The sequence below is a fragment of the Petromyzon marinus genome, chromosome 24 (assembly GCF_048934315.1).
Source record: "Petromyzon marinus isolate PM22_M1 ecotype Great Lakes invasive population chromosome 24, UKy_Petmar_22M1.pri1.0, whole genome shotgun sequence".
Taxonomy (NCBI): domain Eukaryota; kingdom Metazoa; phylum Chordata; class Hyperoartia; order Petromyzontiformes; family Petromyzontidae; genus Petromyzon; species Petromyzon marinus.
The window spans coordinates 13,119,345-13,141,618 of record NC_133690.1 but is presented as its reverse complement, the minus strand read 5'-3'; the positions used below and the strand labels follow the sequence as shown (position 1 = coordinate 13,141,618).

The window sequence follows — 22,274 nt, the reverse complement described above, 5'->3', positions numbered from 1 at the left end:
TGTCAAGGCTATACGGGGGGGCGGGTGTCTGTGTCACTGTTCACACTCGCACGAGCGCTCCGACGCACGCACCTGACATATCGTCCTCGCGCGCAGGGGTTTGGTACGGCATATTGGAGGGCATCGGAGTCGTCTCCGTCATCACCAACGCGTTCGTCATCGCCGTGACGTCCGACTTCATCCCGCGTCTCGTCTACTTCTACCAATACGGGCCCTGTGCACGCATGAGGGAGTCGGAGAGAGAGTAAGCAGTGCCACCGGGCGGACCAAGATTCTCATTGGCGGTGGGGGGGGGTGTTGGAATGTTATTATTTGGACATAATACAAGCGCGCCCCAAATAAAACTAAACTCTGTTTTATTATAATAGATAAGGCCCACAGAGCTGTGTAGCTCTTTTGCAGAATCGACCTGGCCATAAATGATTGCTCAATTAAATGGCTCATCAGGTGGAAATTGCTATCAGCCAAATACTCTAAACGCGTTAAGTTGATTCTAATTGTGGAGGAAAAAACTGGGGGACCCAGAGGAAAATCCACGTGACCACAGGGAGCGAACATGCCAAGGCCAAATATACAGGCCTTAGGGTCGGGATCGAACCTACGACCGTCTGTATACCAGGCGAGGTAGTGAACATTTTGTCACCTTGGTGCCCATTGTGGCAGTACTCATCTCCCATGTATAGCCCTGAGCCAGTGGTGGAAGTTCCACATTCCTCTGGCACGGGTGCGAGTCTATACAAAGGACAATCACTGATGACTTCCCCGCAAAAGGGATGATGGGCAGTCAACCCCAAACCAGGGTTTGAACTCGCAACATCCTCATTGCAAGCTGCTCTCCCTGTCACTGAGCCACCTGGCCCAATTATATTTTACTTCACATTTTTAGAGAACAATATGTAATTGAGCAACTGTTTTGTACACCAGGCAACCCAATTATGAGTACATTATTATTAATTGTGTAGTCTATAAAATATAAATGGTTTTTTTTGTCTACGTTCCTAAATACTACGTATAAAAATAATCAATGCATTTGGTCTGAAGAACAAGATGTGAAAATACTGGATAATTATAACTTCATTCATACTGGTAGGAACGAAGTTGTAAACTGAGTGTACCAGCCTGCAATAGATTAATGTGTCCGTCCATCCGTCCCCTTTCAATACTTTAACGAAGTGAAATCTCGTGCTGTTGGGTGTAAAATCAGCAATAGACAGCGCAGAGACGTGATATGTCTTATTGCACCCAACATTTGGAAGTCACATTATCTCATTTGCGAACTTCGCGTTTGGAGATGTGGCAAATTCACACACAGCCCACAGCCGAATACCATTTGCGAGGCGAAGTTCGAAGGCACCGTGACGTTACTTTGCCAATGTTCCTACCAGCCCACCCTGCAGGGACCTGTTGATCTGGGATAAATGTTAAGGTAAAGGCTGTAGCCCTGCAAGTGCTTGCTCACGTTACTCATGGCGGAAGGGCTTCTACTAGAGGAAGCACGTGAGGCTATGTCGGCCTGCTTTTACACGCTGGCCAGGTGTCTTGGAAGAAGTGGGAGTACCCGCAGTCTCACACCAGCACATGGAACCTGCCGGATCACAAGCTGTGGGATAAATGTATCCTGGTGGTTTATTACGTGATCTGGCCTATTACAGAGCAGTGTTCAGCTCTCTATAGGGGAAGGAATCATAAGTGGCAGTATGCATGGTGGGTCAAGCCTGGTAGGCGAGGAATCCTTGCTTGATTTCACCTGCCTTGAATGTGTGGCTTGATGCTTTTGATATTTAAGAATGGATTGTGTTGACGAGCAAGCTCTGCTTTTATTGCATGCCCCTTATAAACAACAACAACGGCTTGCCCTGAGGCTTTTCTGACACACCGGTCCAGATGCAAGCAATAACCTTCATGCCTCCCGAGAACGAATTCTGAGATCGGTACCCATAATTCAAAACTGAAATCAATTTTCGCAATCCTGAAGGTATCCTTTCGTAGATAATTTCGTCGACTTGGCAACATACACGATAATCGTTTAAATTGGGTGAGGCTGATGTAAAAATTAATTGGGTTGCCCAGTGTACAAAAATTTAGTTTGAGTTTTGATAATAGTGCTGGATATATGAATATATGATTAGGTGGACATGCAATGATTAAAATGAATCATTATTTAAAATTACCTAATCAAATTGTGAATGTAATAATCGATCATTTACCATTCATCCCCAGAAAATTATATGCAAGCTATATGCTGATCAGGTGATGGAAACTTTTAGAAATAAAATTGAGAAAGTACAATAAATAAATAAAATGCAGCAATTAATTGCATCACAGGATTAGTAGGGTTATGGCAAAGGTGCAGCCTTGCAATTGCTTGCTCACACCACTGCTGTATCAAGGGCTTTCAGTAAAGGATGCTCTAGAGATCCCCTCTGGAGGGAATTTTACCTACTTGTATACACTGGCCAGATGTCTTGGAAAAAGGAGGGGGAGGACTATCCGAACTTTACCCCACCCAACGTGACTTTGCCGATCGATCGACTGTGCTGTACCCGTTCATTCTGTTGGGTGGACGGTACAAATACATTTTGCCCAACATTGTTTCAATTGCCATGCCAGGAGATCGAACCAGCGACCTCTCGATTACCGATCCAGTGAATACTAACAATCACACCCACGGCCAAACCAAGTTTGAAGGAGCTGGTGCATTTCATAGACCAAGTTGGCAGTAGGAGGCGGCGGGTGTGGCAGGGATATTGCACATTTTGTTCGTAGGTACATGAACAAAAGTATTGCTTTTTTGGTTTAACACGTAGGCTTTCGCAACCAATATCCACAATAGAGGTTTTTGGATTTGATTGCGTAAATATATAAATGGTGTGTAAGAGCGCAGAAGGGTGGTCAACATATCTACGCCTCTATATAAGGAACGAAACAGTAAGACTTCTCCACAAATCTGGCTGTCGCCTGATGAAGATAGTTGTAATTACTGGCGAAACGTCGTACTCAAATTGTAAATGTTGTGGCTTGGCTCTCCAACGCACCGGTGATGCTGTACTAGTGACGAATTGGCCACGTTCTGTTTACGTGACAACCCTTACTCGTTGGCTGTGTCGGGTGGTGGCGGGTTTTAACGACACATTTATATATTGACGCGATCTAACCCAAAAACCCCTATTTTGGATAACGCTTTTTTTGCATGCCATACTTGACCCTGAGCTCGTGAAAACATGCCGTTTTTCTGTCTTAATTCAAACAGTTGCCTGGAGGGCTACGTTAACAGCAGCCTTTCGGTGTTCAACGTCAGTGATTTTGAACCCACCGGGAATCCGTTGTCATCTCGATCGGACAAGAAGGACGGGCCACTGATTTGCAGGTATCAATGTGAAACGCTTGCGCACGTGCACACCCACACGGAGATCCTCCTCTGCAGCCCTGGCACAAATTGCCTGGAGCAAGTGCTGGCAGTGAGCAGAGATTGTTATTGGTAAGGATTATCATCATTATTATTATTATGGGAGTGGTACGCGGTGTGTAAGGATGCATTGATCAATCTAACAATATTGATTCTTACGCTGGCGATAGATGATGGGCGAAAGGTAAAGGTACAGCACTGCGATTGCTTGTTCATCCGACTGCTGGCAGAAAGGCCACTGACGAGTGGAGGCCCAGAACCGGTTCAGATATTCGCCCCCCCCCCCGATTCCGGCGGTGTACAAAAATAAAGCACAGGTCGCCGAGTTTGTAGCACAACATGCCAAGCACTACCGCACCACTCCCCACTCGGACTGATGTACAAACTCGCATGAATGCATCTACCATCACTTCACTGCAAAACACTTAGCTGCACTGTCAGTTATCCCCTCCCCCCCATTAATGCTCAATACACCATGGGTCCTATTCATAAATGCACTCTTAGTCGGATGAGCTCAGTGCATATATGAACACCCCATTTACAAAGCTAGGATTCAGAAAGCCTATGATGATGTTCATATTCAACTTTATTAGGGATCCTTCATCAATGATATTCTCAATCCTTTCAATCTGTCTTAATTGGTGCATGTTGGTTTAACACTCGTTTAGACGAAAGTGGACACCTTAACTTATGCCAGTCATTTTGCAAATAGCTGCAGCTGCCATGCACCATCAAATAAGGACCGTTGACATTCCACGATGACACGTGACAAAATACAACCAAGATTTTTTGTTAAACCTAGCACTTATTGTCAAATTATAAAATGCTACTGCATATGTTTTCTCGGTCATGCTGTACAGCTCTGGCGTGTGTTCGGATTGCACCGGATATTTATTTGTGGCACGATGTTCGACGTTTCGCTCCAAATGCTTGGGGCGCTCCTTCTCAAACTGAACTTCAGTTCCTGAATCCGCGCTTCAAGTTTGGGACGTGGAGTGAAACGTCGGACATCGCGCCGAAACAACACGCGCCACAGCCCGGAGCTCCCATCGGTGACCTGTTCAATGCGGAAAATTTCTGCTTTAATAAAGTGTTCCTTTAACCGTCACACCCTCCCGCCAGATACCGTGACTACAGAGAGGCCCCAAGCACACACAGGGAGGAGCCCTACAAGTTCACGCTGCAGTTCTGGCACGTGCTGGCCGCCCGACTGGCTTTCATCATCGTGTTTGAGGTACAGACGGCCAGAAACTTCATGAGCGTTGTTTTGGCTGGAAGTGGCCAGTTTAGCGCGCTATGGTTAGAATGCGCAGCTCACAAGTCAGAAGGTTGCAGGCTTCAAGTCTTGGTCAGGACTTGGAGAGAACAAAAACAAACGGAGTTGTTGTTTGGTTGTGGTCGCTTGCTCCGGGACGCCTGTTGACAAACGACTCAATTACGATCATCATATTACACTGATTTATTCAAATATATTTTAATTATCATCATCATATTGATGTTTTTTTAATTATGTTTGTTCATCATTCTGCTTTTAACTTGAAACTCAAAAGCACACATAATATAGATGTTGGCTTAGATCGCGTAAATATAAATGTGTCATTAAACCCACCACCACCCGACACAGCCGATTGGTAAGGTTTGTCATGTAAATAAAACATGTCAATTAGTCACTAGTTCAGCACACCGGTGTGTTGGAGAGTAAACCCACAACATTTACAATTCGAGTACGACATTTGGCCGGTAATTACACAGAGCCTCATCAGGCAACTCTGGCTGATGAACGAGTAACGAATTGGCATGTTTTCATTTTTTTTACGTGACACACCTTACTAATTGGCTGCGTCGGGTGGTGGCGGACTTAACGACACATTTATATTTACGCGGTCAAGCCCGAGAATCTCTGTTGTGGATGATATTAATTCGCGAAAGCTTACGCGTTAAGCAAAAGCAAACAGCAGCCTTCAGGTGTTCGCGGCAACCGAAAGTGCTGCCGGCGACCTTTAACGCTGCGGACTGTCTCCTTGCGCCTTGGTTGACAGCACCTGGTGTACTTCATCAAGCTCATCATCGCCTACATGATCCCGGACATCCCCAAGGGGCTGAAGGAGCGCATGCACCGCGAGAAGTTCCTCGTGCAGGAGATGGTGCACGAGGCCGACCTCGACGCCTTGCGCAAGGAGCGCAAGAAGACCGGGCGTTTCTTCCATGAGTGGCCCTGAGGGCTTTGGTTGCCCGTGCCACCGTTGAACTACTTAGAACACCCCTCCTCCCTACCACCCCCTCCCCCATGTGTCCACTCGCACCTGAACATATAAGAGCGTCTTTTTGTGACCTGGTTCATTAAAAAGAAGCACTTTTGTCTTCCGAATTTATTTATTTATGTCCTATTGTTGTCCCAACTGCCACTGAGACAAAGTATCCGTTCGGATATCTCGCAGTGCAACCCTTCGTGTTAGAAAGTCGCCCATGGAAGTGGATATCACAGAGCTACCTCTGAGATTCCTTTTAGTGACTTCTGGTTCACACAGTGGTGGGAAACATCTTTATACCCACTCTGCATATGAGAGTTAATGTCCGTCACATGAATCAAACTGATATAAAACCTCTTATGGATGATATATCGTTCTTAGAGCTGGAATGTAAGCCAAATTAAACGCAGAACCAAATTCAAGTACGGTAATCGGTTGGGTTTTTTTTGTGTGTGTGCAGTCATCGGCGACGGGGCCTGAGACCGTTTATCACGGGCGGCTGCACGAATTCAAACGCAGGGGTCTGATCGGTGACAATTCGGCGCTCTGACCTCGGAGCCTACCCGACGCCAAAAAAGGCGGCAACTGTGGCGTGGTTTATTTTTGCCGGAGATGCTCCCACGTGGAGAAAAGGGCACGTGGGAGTTATGACTGAACTAAAAAAACAGCAGACAAAAAAGAAGAGCAAAGCTTGAAGTAGTGAGAATGGATGATCATGTCGACTGGACGTCTGTGAAAAAGAGCTTTGTAGCTCATCGCATTCCTACAGTATAAATAATAAGATTTGATTTGATACTGCGCTGGAAATCAAAACATCACTGATGCGCCAGCGGTAATGTCAACGCACTAATAATATTCATGTAAATGTTCTACAGCGCTTTCCACAAATCTTCTTAAGATTGTTTAAGATTGTCGCCCTCTACAAGGCACTTGGGGTGGTACAACTCAGGGTGGAACTATTCACCCCACTGGCGAATTCAATTGATTGTCCGCGATTCAGGCTCGCAAATTCATGATTTTTTTTCATCATCATCGCGGTGAATAGCATCTCTAGTTGCTGCAGGGGTGCCATGAACACATGACATGTAACACACACAAATCAGAATACGTGAATTCTTACGTATGTGATTCGATTAATATATTGTAAACTAAGGAATTAATATTGATCGATGCACCACTCCAACACAAGTAATATCAATGTCTGGCATATATACTATGTATAGCAGGGGGAGAGGAATGATATTTATTGGAATTTGTTGGAACGTATTTAATATGATGGAAGATACTTTTTACTTGCTGTCTCTTCTTCAGATATCGTCTTCATACATTAAAATATAATCCAGTGCATGATATCTCATCCTGTTCCAAATGGCTGTTTCAAAGCCTGTTTCTTTACCATTATATCTCATTTTCACGAAATACAACTCTTTCCAACGTAGCGATTCACTTCAAATCAATAGTTTCTATTGCTGGAATCCTATTCAATTTCACAGCATTCTATTCAACTAGATTCAGATTAATTTCAGCCTATGTTATGCCCTTTCATTCCAACTGAAGTTTGGTCATTCATACAAATTATTAGTCGTTCCCTGTAAATTTTTGTACCGCATCTCAGGATTATACGGTTCACTTATTTCCCTTCTGTATTTTACAGAAAACGGGATGGTGCGTCTTATAATCTGGTAGGTGTGCGTTAGTAATCAAATATGTATAACTTTCTTGACTTTGGGTATAAGTTTGGAGGGAGGTGCGGCTTTCTTAGAATCTGAGGAATACGTTCAAATATACCCATCATTCCCGTTTCTCTGTCCCATTTGCTTTCAATACATTTTTCACAATTGAGCAATATCCAACGCACACTTTTCAACATACACATGCCCGATCCACGCATTGCCCATTAATGTGTCCTGCAGGTGCAGAATTAAGCACAAGGTTTGCTCTCGCATTTGCCTGGCATTGAGCAGAGAGGGGCAGCCAACCGCTCCGCGCTCGGCGCGACTGTGTCTCAATCGCTTCGCTCGTCAAAGCCTCAGTATATGGACCATCGTCTCTCTGGAAATGCGCAGTGCTCGCAGCCTGCGTTAACGTTGTACACACGAAGGCCCCGAAACTTAAGACTGTATCTGGCGAGTGCGCAGTGCGTACATGTGCGCGTTGCACTCGAGTACGTGGTGGGCCTGCGCAAAGAGTAAGGTGCAAATAGTGGCAAGTTCTTCCCAGGCGAGTGTTTTGTTATGTTTGCACTTTTGAGGATAATAATAGCACAGCCCTTTGATGTGTAATTGGACGGCTCTGGACCTGTTGCTGTTGTCAATGTGGTGTTCGTTTGCTCGTGGTGGTGGGGGTGTTTATACCAAATGACTCTATAAACTGAGGCTTTTAATCTCGCTCTTTTTTAAATAAATGTACTCCTCGGACATTATTTCAGCCAATATGTTTGTCTCGCAGTCTTCCCCATTCGTATGCGAGCAAGGCACAATTACAGTGCAGTCCTGAATGTGTTAGCAATCGTTTGCCATTCATGTTGTACAAATATCAAAGAGCATCATCCTTTAATAGTCATACCGCGCCTCGCAGGCAGTACATCTCGAGGCACCTTGTGGCAGAGGGGACCCCCCCGATGGCAGCTGTCCCTATGTGTCACGAGGTCAACGCAGCACCAACCAGATAGTGGACATTAGTCTGCCAGTAAGGGTGGGGGGGGGAGGTTGGCGAATGTGTCTTAATTCCCAATCGAGTAATTTCTGGGTATGTTAATCGGTGAATCCCATGCATCATCACACCTATAGTTGTCTGTGACAAGTGGCTCAGATTATAGTAGGATAAAGTGATGAGCCGGGGTTGATGAAAACCAACTGCAGACGCGTCTCTCCTCTTATGGTATTGGGGATGAGATGGCTTTGGGCTTGGTGCTCGGAACATCGAGATGGACAAAGTTTCGGTTGCAATTAGACCCCTTAGCCTTTGGATCGATACGCCTTAACTTGCACGCCGTTACAGATGTTTAGTGCATTTCTTTTTATTCATATAATTAATTTACCGTTATATATTCTAGTGTAGAAATGCCAGTGATGAATAACCCCCTCCCCCCCCCCCCCTTTTATAGCAATTTTTAAAAATAACGGTGTAATGTTATGATTGTTATAACGAGTGACTTCCTTGGCTTTTGAATAAATAGGGCACCTGTTGGTGTGCAATGAGAGGTAAATATGGGATCAAGACAAGTGTGGCGACAAAAGGCCGAGACATGTAATGTGACTCGGTGAAGCTTTCCATCATTGTAACGCTGACGAGGTTAAGTTTTGTTGTAATTTATTTCCACGCGAAGGCATCTGCGTTCAGCCATTCCCTCGCGTGAAATATTGCATACAACACATATTGGATGCTATCCACTTACTGTGTTATCATCGATCAATGTATTGGGGGGCGGGGGTGTCTTTAAAAAATATATATTCTAGGAATTTGAAATCTTTTTAAAATATAAGTTGTCACCCGCCAACCACCTTCCTCTCCATTGCACTTTTTGAAAATAAATTTTTTAAAAAGTTTTACGCCGTCATTGTAGAACAACGTTTGATTATATTTTAAAGTATTTAATGTTTTTTTTTTATTTGGAGGCATATTACTATTCAAGTTGTACACTACACTGTTATCAGTTTACACGGCTAAATAACAGTATGAATTCAATGCAAAACAGTTCTATGTATACCAACGTATGGCATGTTCTTTGTTAAAAAGAAGTCTTCACGTAATGTTGATGGATATAACGCAAACGCTCAGCATTGTCATTTTAGAATATTTAGACGAGAACATAGGCATATGGCCAAAGTATAGCTACAAATCATGTATACATGCATGCAGGTAAGCGCCATTTAATTACATTTCTTAATCATATGTATGTTTGCTTTAAAGCATGATGCACATGGGGAGACCTTGGAGAGAGAAGAATGGTAGTCATCTGACTGATTTACTTCCTAATTGGCAATTTCTCTCCATCGTTAATGGGCTATAAATGTGGGACGGTAAACCAGTTGAGACAAGGTCATGATCCATCCTCACATTGTATCTTGGAGACGCGTGGCTGCGTAGGGTTACGTCGCCGAGATGTATATTTCTCCGATGTGTTTGTGGGTTTGCCCAAGAAGCGTCCGGTCCTGAATAAGCTCGCAGCTTCGTTGAGCGAAACGTCGAATGTCGTGCCAAATAACAGGCTGTCTGCCCCCGAAAACCCATTGGAGACGCTATACCTTCCTAATAGAGGTGGGTTTTTGGGGGGGAGGGGTGGGGGAGTTTAGATGGCGTAAATATAAATGTGTCATTAAACCCGCCACCACCCGACGCAGCCAATTGTCACGTAAACAAAACGTGGCAATTCGTTACTAGTGCAGCACACCGGTGTGTTGGAGAGTCAACCCACAACATTACAATTACTAATTGGCTGTGTCGGATGGTGGCGGGTTTAACGACATTCATATTTATGCGATCTAACCCAAAAAAACACTTCTGGATAATATTGGTCGTGAAAGCCTACGTGTGAAACTGACACTATACCTAAGTCGGTATTTGGAGAGGTTCACAATTGCATTGTTGTTCTGTATATGATGCCCCTATTTGTAACCATGAGCCAAAACATTATTGCAAACTCTCAACGGCAGCATTTGCAACATACCAACTGGTTGAATGCTTATTTTACATAAACTGTTTACACGTAATTTTTGTTTTTATTATTTTCAAGAAATGTGTTTTCCAATGATGGCTACATACTCATGTGTTTATATTACATGGCATATTACAAAACCAGAGTTAACTAAAGTTGCCTTAATAGACTTCGAAAATAATAAATCGGAAATTCTGTTACTATTTCTTTGTCCGTGTGAAAATGTTCATGGTCGTGCCTGCACCGCTGCATTAGACGCGCAGTCATCCACAGAGGGAGCCACGGAGCTGTTTTTGCCACCGAATTACCTAAAACTCAATGCTCACTGATGGGAGCGCACGTTGACGTCATTAACGAGTACTTTTCACATTTGTTTTACAAAAATAGTCTGGTAGTCAAGAGAAACATGAGTGGCGTTTTTTTTTCTCAGATCAGTGACTCGCGAGTCTGTTTTCAGAAAGCTCTGAGACTTCACGCAAATGAGGTGCGAATGGATGGCTTGCACGATGCCTTGCACGATGTTGTCACCCTCGGGGCACTCGCGTCTTGTAAATGAAGTTATATAATCTTAGCGTGCGGGTGTAGCGGTGGCGTACCAATGAGCGCGCACGCGCTCTTAATGTGGCGTCCTGAGTTCATTCCCTGACCCACGGATGACATCAGTGGCGAGAGATATCTGAACTCCCCCCCCACCCCCCCCAACACTTCACCAACCTGCAAGGTGAAGTATGGTTAAATGGTGAAACAACCCCCACCATCGACACATCCAGCAGTGGATTTGAAAAAAAAAGGCCAGATCTTGTAGGCAAGAGAACTCCACAAGCACCTTGGAGACAATTTAGTGCAGATGATTTTGTACAAACGCTCATGATGTGTGGGCGTGGAGAACTTCGTAACTAATCAACAGGGTCCACCTCTCAACATAACCAATGTGTTCCTTCTGGAGCAATGTTTTCCAGCAGCAATTATCACAATTTTACGAGGCATGTTTTTTTTTTTTGACAGGGGACATGGGACACCAATAAAAGAGCCCCGAGTTTAATGTGATAAAACAATATATATATAATAATAATGCAGTACGTTGCACCTGACGCCGTTGGGTCACAACGCTTAAAGGTGCAGCCCTGAAATGTACTTAGTCGCACCGGTCGCTGGAAAAAAAAAAGGTTTCACGCTAGCGGGAACTTAAGAGAGCCACCCTCCAGGGGCAATTTGGCCTTCTCTTGCATGCTGGTCTTAGGAGAAGTGGGAGCGCCCACAATTTACTCCACCAACACGCGACCTTCCGACCGACTGGACTGATCGACTGACCCGTGGCATCGCCGTTCACACTGCCGGGTGCCCGCCCGTGAATTTCAACTTCCGCGCCTTGAGATGAAATTGGTAACCGGCAATCTCCGCGTTGCAAGTCGAGTGCGCTGACAATTTGACACCACGACAGCGTCCCCTAGTGAAATTAAATAAGCGATGTCAGTCATTGTGGCGTTTGTAGAACTGTAGATAATAAGGCTTTCGAGTCACAGTGATCTTCGGATTTAATTCGCTACTCTTTGCTCACCCAGTAATGCGATGAGGGCGAGAGGTAATACGTGCAGCCATCCTTGAAGTAGCATGTTGATCCTTCTTTGTTGAAGATTATAATGATCCTCAGAATACAGTAATTATTGGCCGTTGTGCGTCATATGTTGGCAATCTTAATAAACCATGTGCAATAGATAAAGCTGCCTCTTCTCGACTGTCACTTCTTTGTAGCATCAATCTAAACAGTGAAAACATCAAAGCACAAATTATACCATATCGCCAGCGGGCCCAAATTACTATTACAGAAAAACAAAATCTAACAGTAATCTTACATTGATAGAAAAAAAGCTAGAATTTCAGCTTAATATCAATATCTTTTTTTAGAGATTTTACATTTTTGGTTTAAAGAACACGCACAAACCGCGTAGCGATTGCACGACACATACGTCGCTACATTTATTTCCCCGACCTCTGGCTCTTCGATTGACCTCGAGGTCTTACTTTTATAACGGGGAAGATGAATGCAAAGTCATTCATCACACTTTGCCAAACTGTTGGCAATGTCCATCTGGAACTCTCGCTCTATTTTGTTCAGCGCGTGTATTATTTTGGGAACAAGTTGCGTCACACGTGTGGCCCGTTGGCTTGCGGAAGAATAAGTGCAAGGGGATGCGCTCGTTGTTAGGGCAGAACATCGTGGTTGTTCTATATTTGCAGTTATTTCCAAATGCCATCGGTGACCCTCTGACAACCCACACATTGCCCTCACGAGAAACTCCTCGGTCAAATTGTCATGGCCCTTTTTTGTTATTTTTGTGTTACTACCTTTTGTTTAACGTGTTTGTTACACGCAGAATAACGGGCGATAAGGTTGGTTTTTGTGTGTGTGTGCGGTCGTAGTAATGTGTCTGAAGGTTTTATTGTCCTCAGGCGTAACATTTTGTCAAAGTCATCCCAAGAGTGGCTGTAATTAGCAAGTTCAAGCACGTGGTGTGCAGCGCCTTCTTGACAATCCACTGCTGGATGAGGGCCTCCCCACACTGTTGCGCGTGCCGTGGGGAGTTATTCGACCACTAGCTCCTCCCACCCAGCTTAAAAGACGCTGCGAAGCTTAGCAGTGTCAATTGAAGCGCTGTTCCTTCACCTGAAGAAGGCTACTTGTGTTGTGGCCGAAAGTCGTGAGAAGCTTATTTTATTATGTTTTATTTTTGTTATTTTATTTCCATTGTACGTGACTTTACCGAAAGAACCAAGAAGATGAATCCCTGCAGTCACGAAAGCTTTAAATCGAAATTCACCACACCATTGTCAGTGGTGCGGGCTGGTGAATAATACCGATTTACATTTGTGAGGCGCATTTCATCCGTATATCCCAATGCACCGAGAGAGGTGAAAATAGATGTGGGAGCATATTATGTGCAGGACAACAATTGGTTATGCTGCACTATCGTCTTCTGACCACCACATAACCCTGCAGCAGCCTATAGCAACCTGGTATGCATGGTGGTCACCCATACAAGCACCATTCAGGCTCAAATCTGCTTAGCTTCTGAGATTTGACATGACCCGAGCACATTGCAGGGCATTTGGTCACGGGTCCACTCAGATATAGAATGTGGTGATATACTCTATATGTATACGAGAAATAGAGTGCATGTTAGTTGTCATACATGCAACACCATTGGTTCATTTGTATTGATTGTGTTACTCATGCAATGCAATTATGATATTGTCGGAGTGCAATATCAATTAATTGCACCGCAATAATTGGCGATTAATTTTTTACGAAAGTGTATTTGTCTCCCCCCCCCCCCCCCCAGGAATATTCCAATGTTTATTTAATATTTATTCTGTCCAGTAAATATTTTGAGGTTTTTTAGTTCATTTGAGGAAAAAGTATTCCTAACTAGTGTATATCGGCATATTGGCTTCCAATTCAATATTATCCAGCACTATTTGTTTAAGCGAGCAGACAGTGGGCTGGTTGCGACCTCCTGGCTTACCGGTTCTCGCTAGGAGAGTAAGGCTTATTAAACTAAAACGGAAAGTATTTTGCTGATTGAACGGAGAGGCAATGACAATGTGCTAGCTGCTCTACACAATGTGAAGCACACGATATAATTAATAAAATAATTATTAGTAAATAAAGTCTTTTTTTATATATGAATACAGACGAAGACAATTTGTCACAATTTTTTTCCGGCATGTTTTAAAGATACCCATCGTCATTAACACGCATTCATTAATCTACCCCCCCAACTTCGCGCAAGAAGTTGCTTCCAAGTGACGTCATCACATCTACGCCTCTATTTAAGGAACGAAACAGGATTTCACCACAAATCTGGCTGTCGCCTGATGAAGCTGGTTGTAATTACTGGCGAAACGTCGTACTCAGATTGTAAATGTTGTTGCTCGGCTCTCCAAAACACCGGTGTGCTGTACTAGTGACGAATTGGCCACGTTCTGTTTACGTGACAACCCTTACTAGTTGGCTGTGTCGAGGTGGTGGCGGATTTAACGACACATTGATATATGTGCGCGATCTAACCCACAAAAACGTCTACTACAGTTGTATCTTAATTTCACTGCTGCCTGTCGGTTGTCGTTGGTCAAAGACAAAATGACCACAATGCATTTCGTCTGAGCTGGTGGTTTCGCATAGTAGAAAAGGCTGAGAGGTGTGTGTACATGCAATGCACGTCGTTTTATTGGCTGAGAGATGTGTGTACATGCAATGCACGTCTCTGCGTGTAGTTAAATATGCAGTACTAGTTTGGTTGATGTCTTGAACCTGCGTGTGCTCGCTAATCCATATATTTCTCTTTCTGTCTCTCAATGTAATTCCATTCTGAGATTTGCACATACTATTATGTAATACCACAAACGAGGTTAAAGCGTATCATTTTTTTTGCCTGAATGCACAATTCCACTTCAGTCAATTTACAATCGTGTCCAAACAACTCAACTGAATTACCCACGAGTAACATTTACCTGCCTTGCACACAATTTAACACCTCAAGTTCCCGCACACAGATTTGAAAGTGGACAATTTTGTCCTCGGAGAAGGTGGAGGGGGGGGGGAATGTCCTCTGGGAAACATCACCGACGGATTTACTGAAGTGGCGGTTACAGTGCCAGATACAATTTCCCTCGCATATGTTTGCAATTTTACGTTACTTTTTTACGTGACAGTTTTACGTGACTGAATGACTTTCCATAATAATTGTTACACACGCATGACTTGTAAGCAGTGGTGGTGCTAGCCCATTGAGTACCCGAAACAGAAACGATCAATTTTGTAGAATCCTAGTGAGGGACAGAAGAGAGACAAGAAATATAACTACAGTGAGACAAGGGGAATGTAGACAGAGAAGCGAAATGCACACTGGACAGTGAGAAGATAGTTTGATTGTCTTTTATGCCAATTAGTGATATTTGATGCACCTCTCATATTTCCGTGAATCCAGGGGAACCGTGAGCTACTTCGGGCACGTAAGCTTCTGTTAAGTCCGGCGAGCATTTGTCCCGCACCACCCGCTCGCTGCCCGCCAGAATCCACTGATGGCACCGACATTGGCAAATGCACGTCGGGGCAAAGTCTGTTAACACTTTCATGAGCTCACAAAGGCTTGCTGGCAGGTTATATTATTATTACTATTATTCACACAAGTCACGGCATATGCATGGGGATTTGGTGGTAATGCGAAAACAAATCCACACCTTTTGTCGCTGCAATTTCCAATGTGGAAATTTGAAGCTGGCTCGTTCCAGAGTATTGGGAAAAAAAAAGTGGCCTTTCAGATCCCTCTGCCAAGAGACTCCAGCCTGGGGAACAGAGGCAGCTGAGTCGTCACCTACGTGAAGGACATTTCTATTGTCTCTTCTGGATTTGCTGGCAGCAGCAGCAACAAACTAAAACTTTATTTATTTTACCAGGTAAGGCTCACCGAGCTGTGTAGCTCTTTTTCAGAAGGGACCTGGCCACAAATGAAGGTCCAACAAAGCGATTCTTGCGTGGAAAGTTCTGGCAGCCAAGGACTCTAAACGCACGTTGATTCTAAATGTGGAGGGGGAAAAAAATCAGAGGACCCGGAGAAAAATCCACGCGACGTTTGATGGAGAACATGCAAACTTAAAATATACAGGCGTCAGGGTCGGGATCTAGATCGAACCTACGACTTCCTGCATACCAGGCGAGGTAGTTGACATCTCGCCAACGATGCACCCCAACTTTTGCAGTTGTACGTGCCCAACGGTGTTTTCTTCATGGTAAAGATATCGGTAAAGGTGCAGCCCTGCAATTGCTTGCTCAAGCAACTCCTGGTGGAAGGGTGTTCACGAGAGCGAGTCCGAGGGCCTACTATGCCATGGTGGCCAGACGTCTTGTAAGAGATGTGAGGCACCACACTTTACCCCACCACATGCGACTCACCGATCGACTGACATTGGTGCACCCATTTACATCGCTGGGTGGACAGAGATCGCAGAGATTTAGAGAAACGTGCACCATTTGCAGAGAGATTTAAGAAACCTGCACCATTTTTTCAACTGCCGTGCAGGGAAATTCAATCGAAATGGTGATTGCAAGGACAGTGTGATAACCATGACAGCACATGAGCATTCTTCATTGTGCCCCCAATAAGTATTAGTAGCATTACATACAGCCTGGTGTAGCTACACATGAATAAAAATGCAATTATAAGTAGAATCTTCCATTTAGCGCACAGCTAACACAGGACGAGCTCTCATTACATTTGTGTTTGGTTAAAGTGCTGATTGTCTTGTGTGTGTGTGGGTGTTTGAGTTGTTTTATCAAATGTCAGTGATCTCCTATTTTGTAACTACCTAAACTGTATTAGACAATGTTACTCGTGGTTTGATTTCTCTCATTAGAATAACCTCTTAAGATATCCCCAAACACAGTTGGTCACACGGATATTGTGTGGGCTGCGGTGGTGATAAACTGGTAAATTTCACCGACTTGACAATACTGGGAAATAAATAAACAATGTAGTGCAGTTCCAAAGTTAATTCGTCTACCTCCCAAAGCAACAGAAAATGCAATTCGGTCGGTGTCAAGATTCCAAGTAGGAACTTTTTAATTAATCATCATCAGCCGCGATGGTCAATCCACTGATGGTTAAAAGCCACTCACACGATCGTGCGATATAATAATTCACCACGATTGTTTTTCTTTATTATCAGAGCTAGAATTTAACCAAATTAAGTGTGAATGAAAACAATTGTATATGATGCGCTTGATCGTACAGTAACTGGAGCTGACACCGTGAACTCACTAAACTTGAAACCCCAGTTTAATCATGGGCAGCCGGTGACTGAATTCAAACGCAGGATCATAATCATACCGGCTCCGCGCTCTGACCAGTGATCCACCGAATATACTTGCAGGACATTGCTATCAAAGAGACACAACCTTCAATACACAGGTTTGATCATACACGGTCAGTCACTCGTGTTTACTCAATGCGTGTGTAGCCTAACATATTCCTGCTGCTGCTGCTGATGCGAGGTGCCGCGAGACAGTAAGTTATGCACCAACGAGCGGGCGACCGATGTCATGACCCCTGAGAAGCGGCTCTAACGGCGCCTGGCGGGTCCCATGATCTCAATCCCTGAGATAAGATGCTGGACGATGGCACCCTCAGCTGTCTCTGACGCCACGACCTCGCACAATGAGAAGGTCGTTAATGAATGAACAGTGGTTGGCTAAGGAGGGCCAAGGTGGGAGCGAGGAGTGTGTGCCCGCTGATGTCAGTGCGTGGGCAGCTGTGTAGAAAGCCTCATGTTACAAAGCAAATGAAATAGCAAGTAATTATCATCGATATGACTTCGTGTTCCTCCCTGTCATCATTTATCGAGGGTTTATTATCCATGACCATGACGCACGGTTGTTATTCCAAAGGGCAAATATACAAATTGATGGCTTTTTCTTACCCTATCCTGAATATTGTTGTAATTATTATAATGGTTCCGCTGTTTGTCTACTTGAACGGGGCAATTTGAAATGATTTGTCCTTTTTTGTGTGTTACTTTGTGAAACAACTCATCTCACCTTGAATGCGTATCCATCGCTCCTTACATCACCTACGCGCAGCTGAGTTTTAATTGGGAGAGGAATCCTTTGATATGCGAATGTATTAAATGCCCAAAAAGGCAAAATACACCAAAAATGTGCATTCCCGAACGAGGTATGTGCAGCAAAAACGAATCATTGGCCGTACAAATCCGTATGAGTAATGTTGACACAAGTATGTACTGTATCTTGCACTTCTTTCGCACCGTACATGGCCAATCGTGATAATTCTCGGGGGTGCGAAATGAATGTATTCTGGTCCACTGATTGACCTGAGGGTGAGCAAAGGTAGCTGATGTTAAAACATGCGTTGGCCCGATTTGTTTAACTTATTAGCCCAAAACAATTGATGGTATATTTTGTTGTGTAGTGTCGTGTACTGTACTTTAACTGATGACATGCCTGAAACGTTTGACCGTACAATGTCTATGACTGCCACTAATCATGAATCTACCGCTAGTTACAGGTACATCCAGCCCTCTGTTAATCCGTGTGGGTCGTGGTGTTTTTACACGCTTTTATTTAACTCACTCTGCCTGTTGTTGTTGTATCCTCAAATCCTGTAACTCAAATTTAACCCACTTCCCAATGTGGTATCGACTGCAAACTTGGTATAAATATGTCATACTGATGACAATACAGTACTATATTCTATCATAAAAAAAAAATATTTTGAAACAATATTTTTAATGTTATATTTCGGGCTTGGGTCTAAATGTCCACGCTCAACTGACGTTGGCTGTAAATCACCACGGTCCCCTTACGTTGTGGCAAGCTTCGGGGCCACTTCCTGCAGTCGTGGAGTTCTGCCATTTACTCGTACGGTACATTTCATTATAGCGTGTTTTTTTCAAAATTATTTTTAAATATTACTTGTTTTTATAACCACGCTTCACCACGCCGCTCAGTCACTGGGCTTATGAAGGTCGGGGGGGGGGGGGGTGGGGGACATCGACGTGGAACCATGAAAGTACAGCACAACAATGGATGTTGCTGCCCTGCCCACGGGTCCTCACAGTATAACTCCGCGGTGGCATCTAACGCCTGCTTCTTTTGTGCACATGGCTGTTGCCCCTTCCAAGCTTCGGAGATCTGACGAGATCGGTTGTATTCCAGGCAATGTGCGTTTGAGGTAGCTGCAGTGTGGCCAGCCTTAGAGAGATTGCCACAACAAGCACAGATGTGCTGAGCTTAAAACAGACGACAAAGTACTGTGTATCCTAACCACGGAGGATGCATTGTTCTATGTACGTGACTTATAGGGTTGTGTGGCAGCCACGTCACCTGAGCTGAAAAGCATGACCATTCATGTAATTTTTTTAGCATGAGTTTTTTTTTTACAGCTATGAATTTGAATCAGTTGGTCTCATTTCTAAATATTTATTTGCATCGCATGCATATGGGTAGTTTGTTGGTGCGTTCATAACTGTGCTTTTATTTTAGCTCTCTAATGTAACAGCACAACCATGAGAAATGCTGTAGTATGATGTTCTGTTATTAAGGTAGCCAATCGTCAACTTACTGCTGTATCCAGATAATAGACCCCTGGGATCTTCGGATCGCCTTCTTCTAAGTACTCAGAGGTCAAGGTTCATTTCCTGGCCTGATTGGTCTTTTTGCCAGTGCAGCTCCCAAGCTTTGGAACGCTTCGCCTTTGTTAATGAGACAATCAGAGTCGTTAGAGCTATTTAAGTCTGTCTTGAAAACTCACCTCTTTAAACTTTCCTCCCCTCCCTCCCACCTAGTTCTGGCCGTTTACCCTGCAGGTTATGTTTATTTCTATGCATGGCACATCGAGATCTATGAATGAAATGTACCACTTTACAAATCTAAATTATTATTCGTAATACTGGTAGTAAACGTAGTGGACTGGAAGCCCACCCGGGATTAATTGACAGGAGGCAGGGGATTAATTGTGTATGTCTGTGGATGTCTGTCCACGTGGGAGGGGTGGGGCTGAGTGGAGAGGGGAGGGTAGGGAGGGGCTGGGTGGGGAGGGGTTGGGTGGGGAGGGGTTGGGTGGGGAGGGGAGGGTGGGGAGAGTGGGGCTGGGTGGGGGTGGGAGGGGTGGGGCTGGGTGGGGTGGGGCTGGGTGGGGAGGGGCTGGTCACCCCATGGTGCCCTTATATGGACTGGAAGCCCAACCGGGATTAATTCACAGGAGGCAGGGGATTAATTGTGTATGTCTGTGGATGTCTGATCACGTGTATCCGGACACCCGGATATATAACAAATGCGCTCCTAGTGGGCATTATTGGTAGGACCAGCCCCCTCCGCATGAACGTGTTATTTTCTATGTCCAAGAACATTTCACGTTTTTACACAACCCCTCCTCTGCCAATGGTTACAAAACTAAACACATATCTTTGCCCACATCTGTATCTTTTTTGGACGAACGTTGGCAATTAAACACTTTCCAAAATGGTTTTACAGAAAATAATATATGTGAGATTTCGTACCAGTGCAATTCGTGCTTACACACGTGTGTCTGAGCTCACGTGACTAACGTATCGTTACATTTTACGTGTGGTTGGGCATGTGTCCGTGCACCCTTCTACTTAGAATTTTTTTTAAATCCATAAACAAAAGAAAGGCTCTCTTAAAGGATTGGCTTATCAGCTTGTTAAATCTACGCACGACTTTTTCTTAATCGATCATGTTGAGTTTCAAGGAAATTGTCAAAAGCCAAGAAAACAATATTGGCATCGGTACAAAAAACTATGCTTCAATAATATAAGCCAATCAATAACTAAAAAAAAACACTGCACTAATGGATCTGGCATTAATAATAAACAGCATAACACAACTTTAAGCTGTCAGATTTGTTCCGCGTGAGCAATGCACTCCCCAGTTTGCCATCCCGGTTAGGCAGAGCTTCTGAGGTGTTTTTCTGCTGCACATCTGCTTAGCCATCAAAAAGCTACGGTGATTCTATAATATTTCTTACAATATATAAAATACACAATAGTTATACTATCCACTTTGCTAAACAGTGCTGCATTGCAATATTGTTGCTCACTTCATTTTCTGGCAAAAAATGATTGAGATATTTTAAAAAAGAACCTTTAAACTGTGGTTGTAAATAAATTGTTAATAAATATTAAATTCGTGCTCTGAAAAATGTTTTTTTTTAGCGTAACTGACAGCATGGGAACTATATGATTTTATAATGATGTAATGCATTGCATTACTTAAGTATTGATTGTCTAACTGACAATAAACAGTACAGATTGTAAAGTTGCAATGATTAAAAGACGAATGGCAGGTTTATGTTGAATGGACTGCAGCTGATTAACTTTTGAGAGATGTTACTTTGCAGTAGCATTGCAACAAAGTATAAATAATTAAATAAAACTCTCTTTCTTTTTATTTATCGTCAAAAATCAGGTCACAGCAATCCTAGTGTATATACAAGAGCTTATGTGAGAAGGCAGCTGTGAGCTTGCGGGAGCAAGGGCCTCTGATTAACACGGTTGGCTACATATGGTGGGAAAGTAGTTCAATATACATACATACAAACATACAAACTCAAGTCCAGTCATAACTCGACTCTGCCTCGTCACCACCAACACCACAAAGTATTATTCTTTGGGTCTTTCGGTAAAGTCACGTCGATAGGTTCAAAGAAAATAACAAATACGACGTTTCGATCACAAACACAAGCGGTCCTGATGACAACCGCTTGTGTTGCGATAGAAACGTCGTTACTTTACCGAAAGACCCAAAGAATATGAATTCCTACAGTCGCGAAAGCTTTAAGTCAAGATTTACCCAAAAATCTTATTCCTATATCGAAACCAGACTCGAGAACGCCCTGTGATGCACATAGAGCCATCCCTGCAGCCGGGTGAACCCAATAGCCATCATCGTGGAGGAACTAGATTTCTCTTGCCCATAGCAAGGATCAGTGCACGTAATATTTAGTGCAGTGGCCTGGACACAATCTGGCAAAGTGAACACAGCGCTCTCGAGTGTCAGATTTGGAGCTCCTCTGGTGGCTGTGTCGGTCATGCCTGCACGCACAGCAATTTTTTGGCCTTCGTGTAACTGATAGCCAACAGGAAAATGTAGTAAGACGGCGTACGTTTTCGGGGTTGTGTTGTACAGCTCTCCGGCGTGTTTTGCCACGATGTCTGACATTTCAAGTCCGGGCAGATTATTTTCATTTCCTCAAGCAGCATGCCATCACTTGGAGTGGAAACGTCATTCGTCGTGCCGAGCAATACTCGTCACAACCCGAAAACACATCGGAGAGTTGTTATGCAGTTGCTTTACTGGACGTTTGTGAGAGAGGTTTGTGAGGCTGCAGTGGACTTTTACCTGGTAAGATTTAAAAACATTGTTTAG

General features: G+C 43.9%; 1 protein-coding gene and 1 long non-coding RNA gene across 5 annotated transcripts in view; both read left to right on the top strand.

Annotated features, from left to right (window-relative positions):
- Positions 1 to 10,515, top strand: part of ANO4 (anoctamin 4) — a 164,666-nt gene extending 154,151 nt beyond the window's left edge. For all 3 annotated transcript variants that reach the window (XM_032959970.2, XM_032959969.2, XM_032959971.2), the window contains 4 exons: positions 97 to 244; positions 3,251 to 3,367; positions 4,529 to 4,640; positions 5,446 to 10,515. In XM_032959970.2, coding sequence (XP_032815861.1) covers positions 97 to 244; positions 3,251 to 3,367; positions 4,529 to 4,640; positions 5,446 to 5,625 — 557 coding nt within the window. In that variant the 3' untranslated portion in view covers positions 5,626 to 10,515. The remainder of the gene's footprint in view (positions 1 to 96; positions 245 to 3,250; positions 3,368 to 4,528; positions 4,641 to 5,445) is intronic.
- A 6,095-nt stretch (positions 10,516 to 16,610) lies between these two features.
- LOC142928914 (uncharacterized) overlaps positions 16,611 to 22,274 on the top strand; it is a 93,707-nt gene continuing 88,043 nt past the window's right edge. Inside the window, exon 1 of one of the 2 annotated variants that reach the window (XR_012945216.1) lies at positions 16,611 to 17,280. This is a non-coding gene — a long non-coding RNA (uncharacterized LOC142928914). The remainder of the gene's footprint in view (positions 17,281 to 22,274) is intronic. The other variant, XR_012945217.1, reaches the window with a different exon arrangement.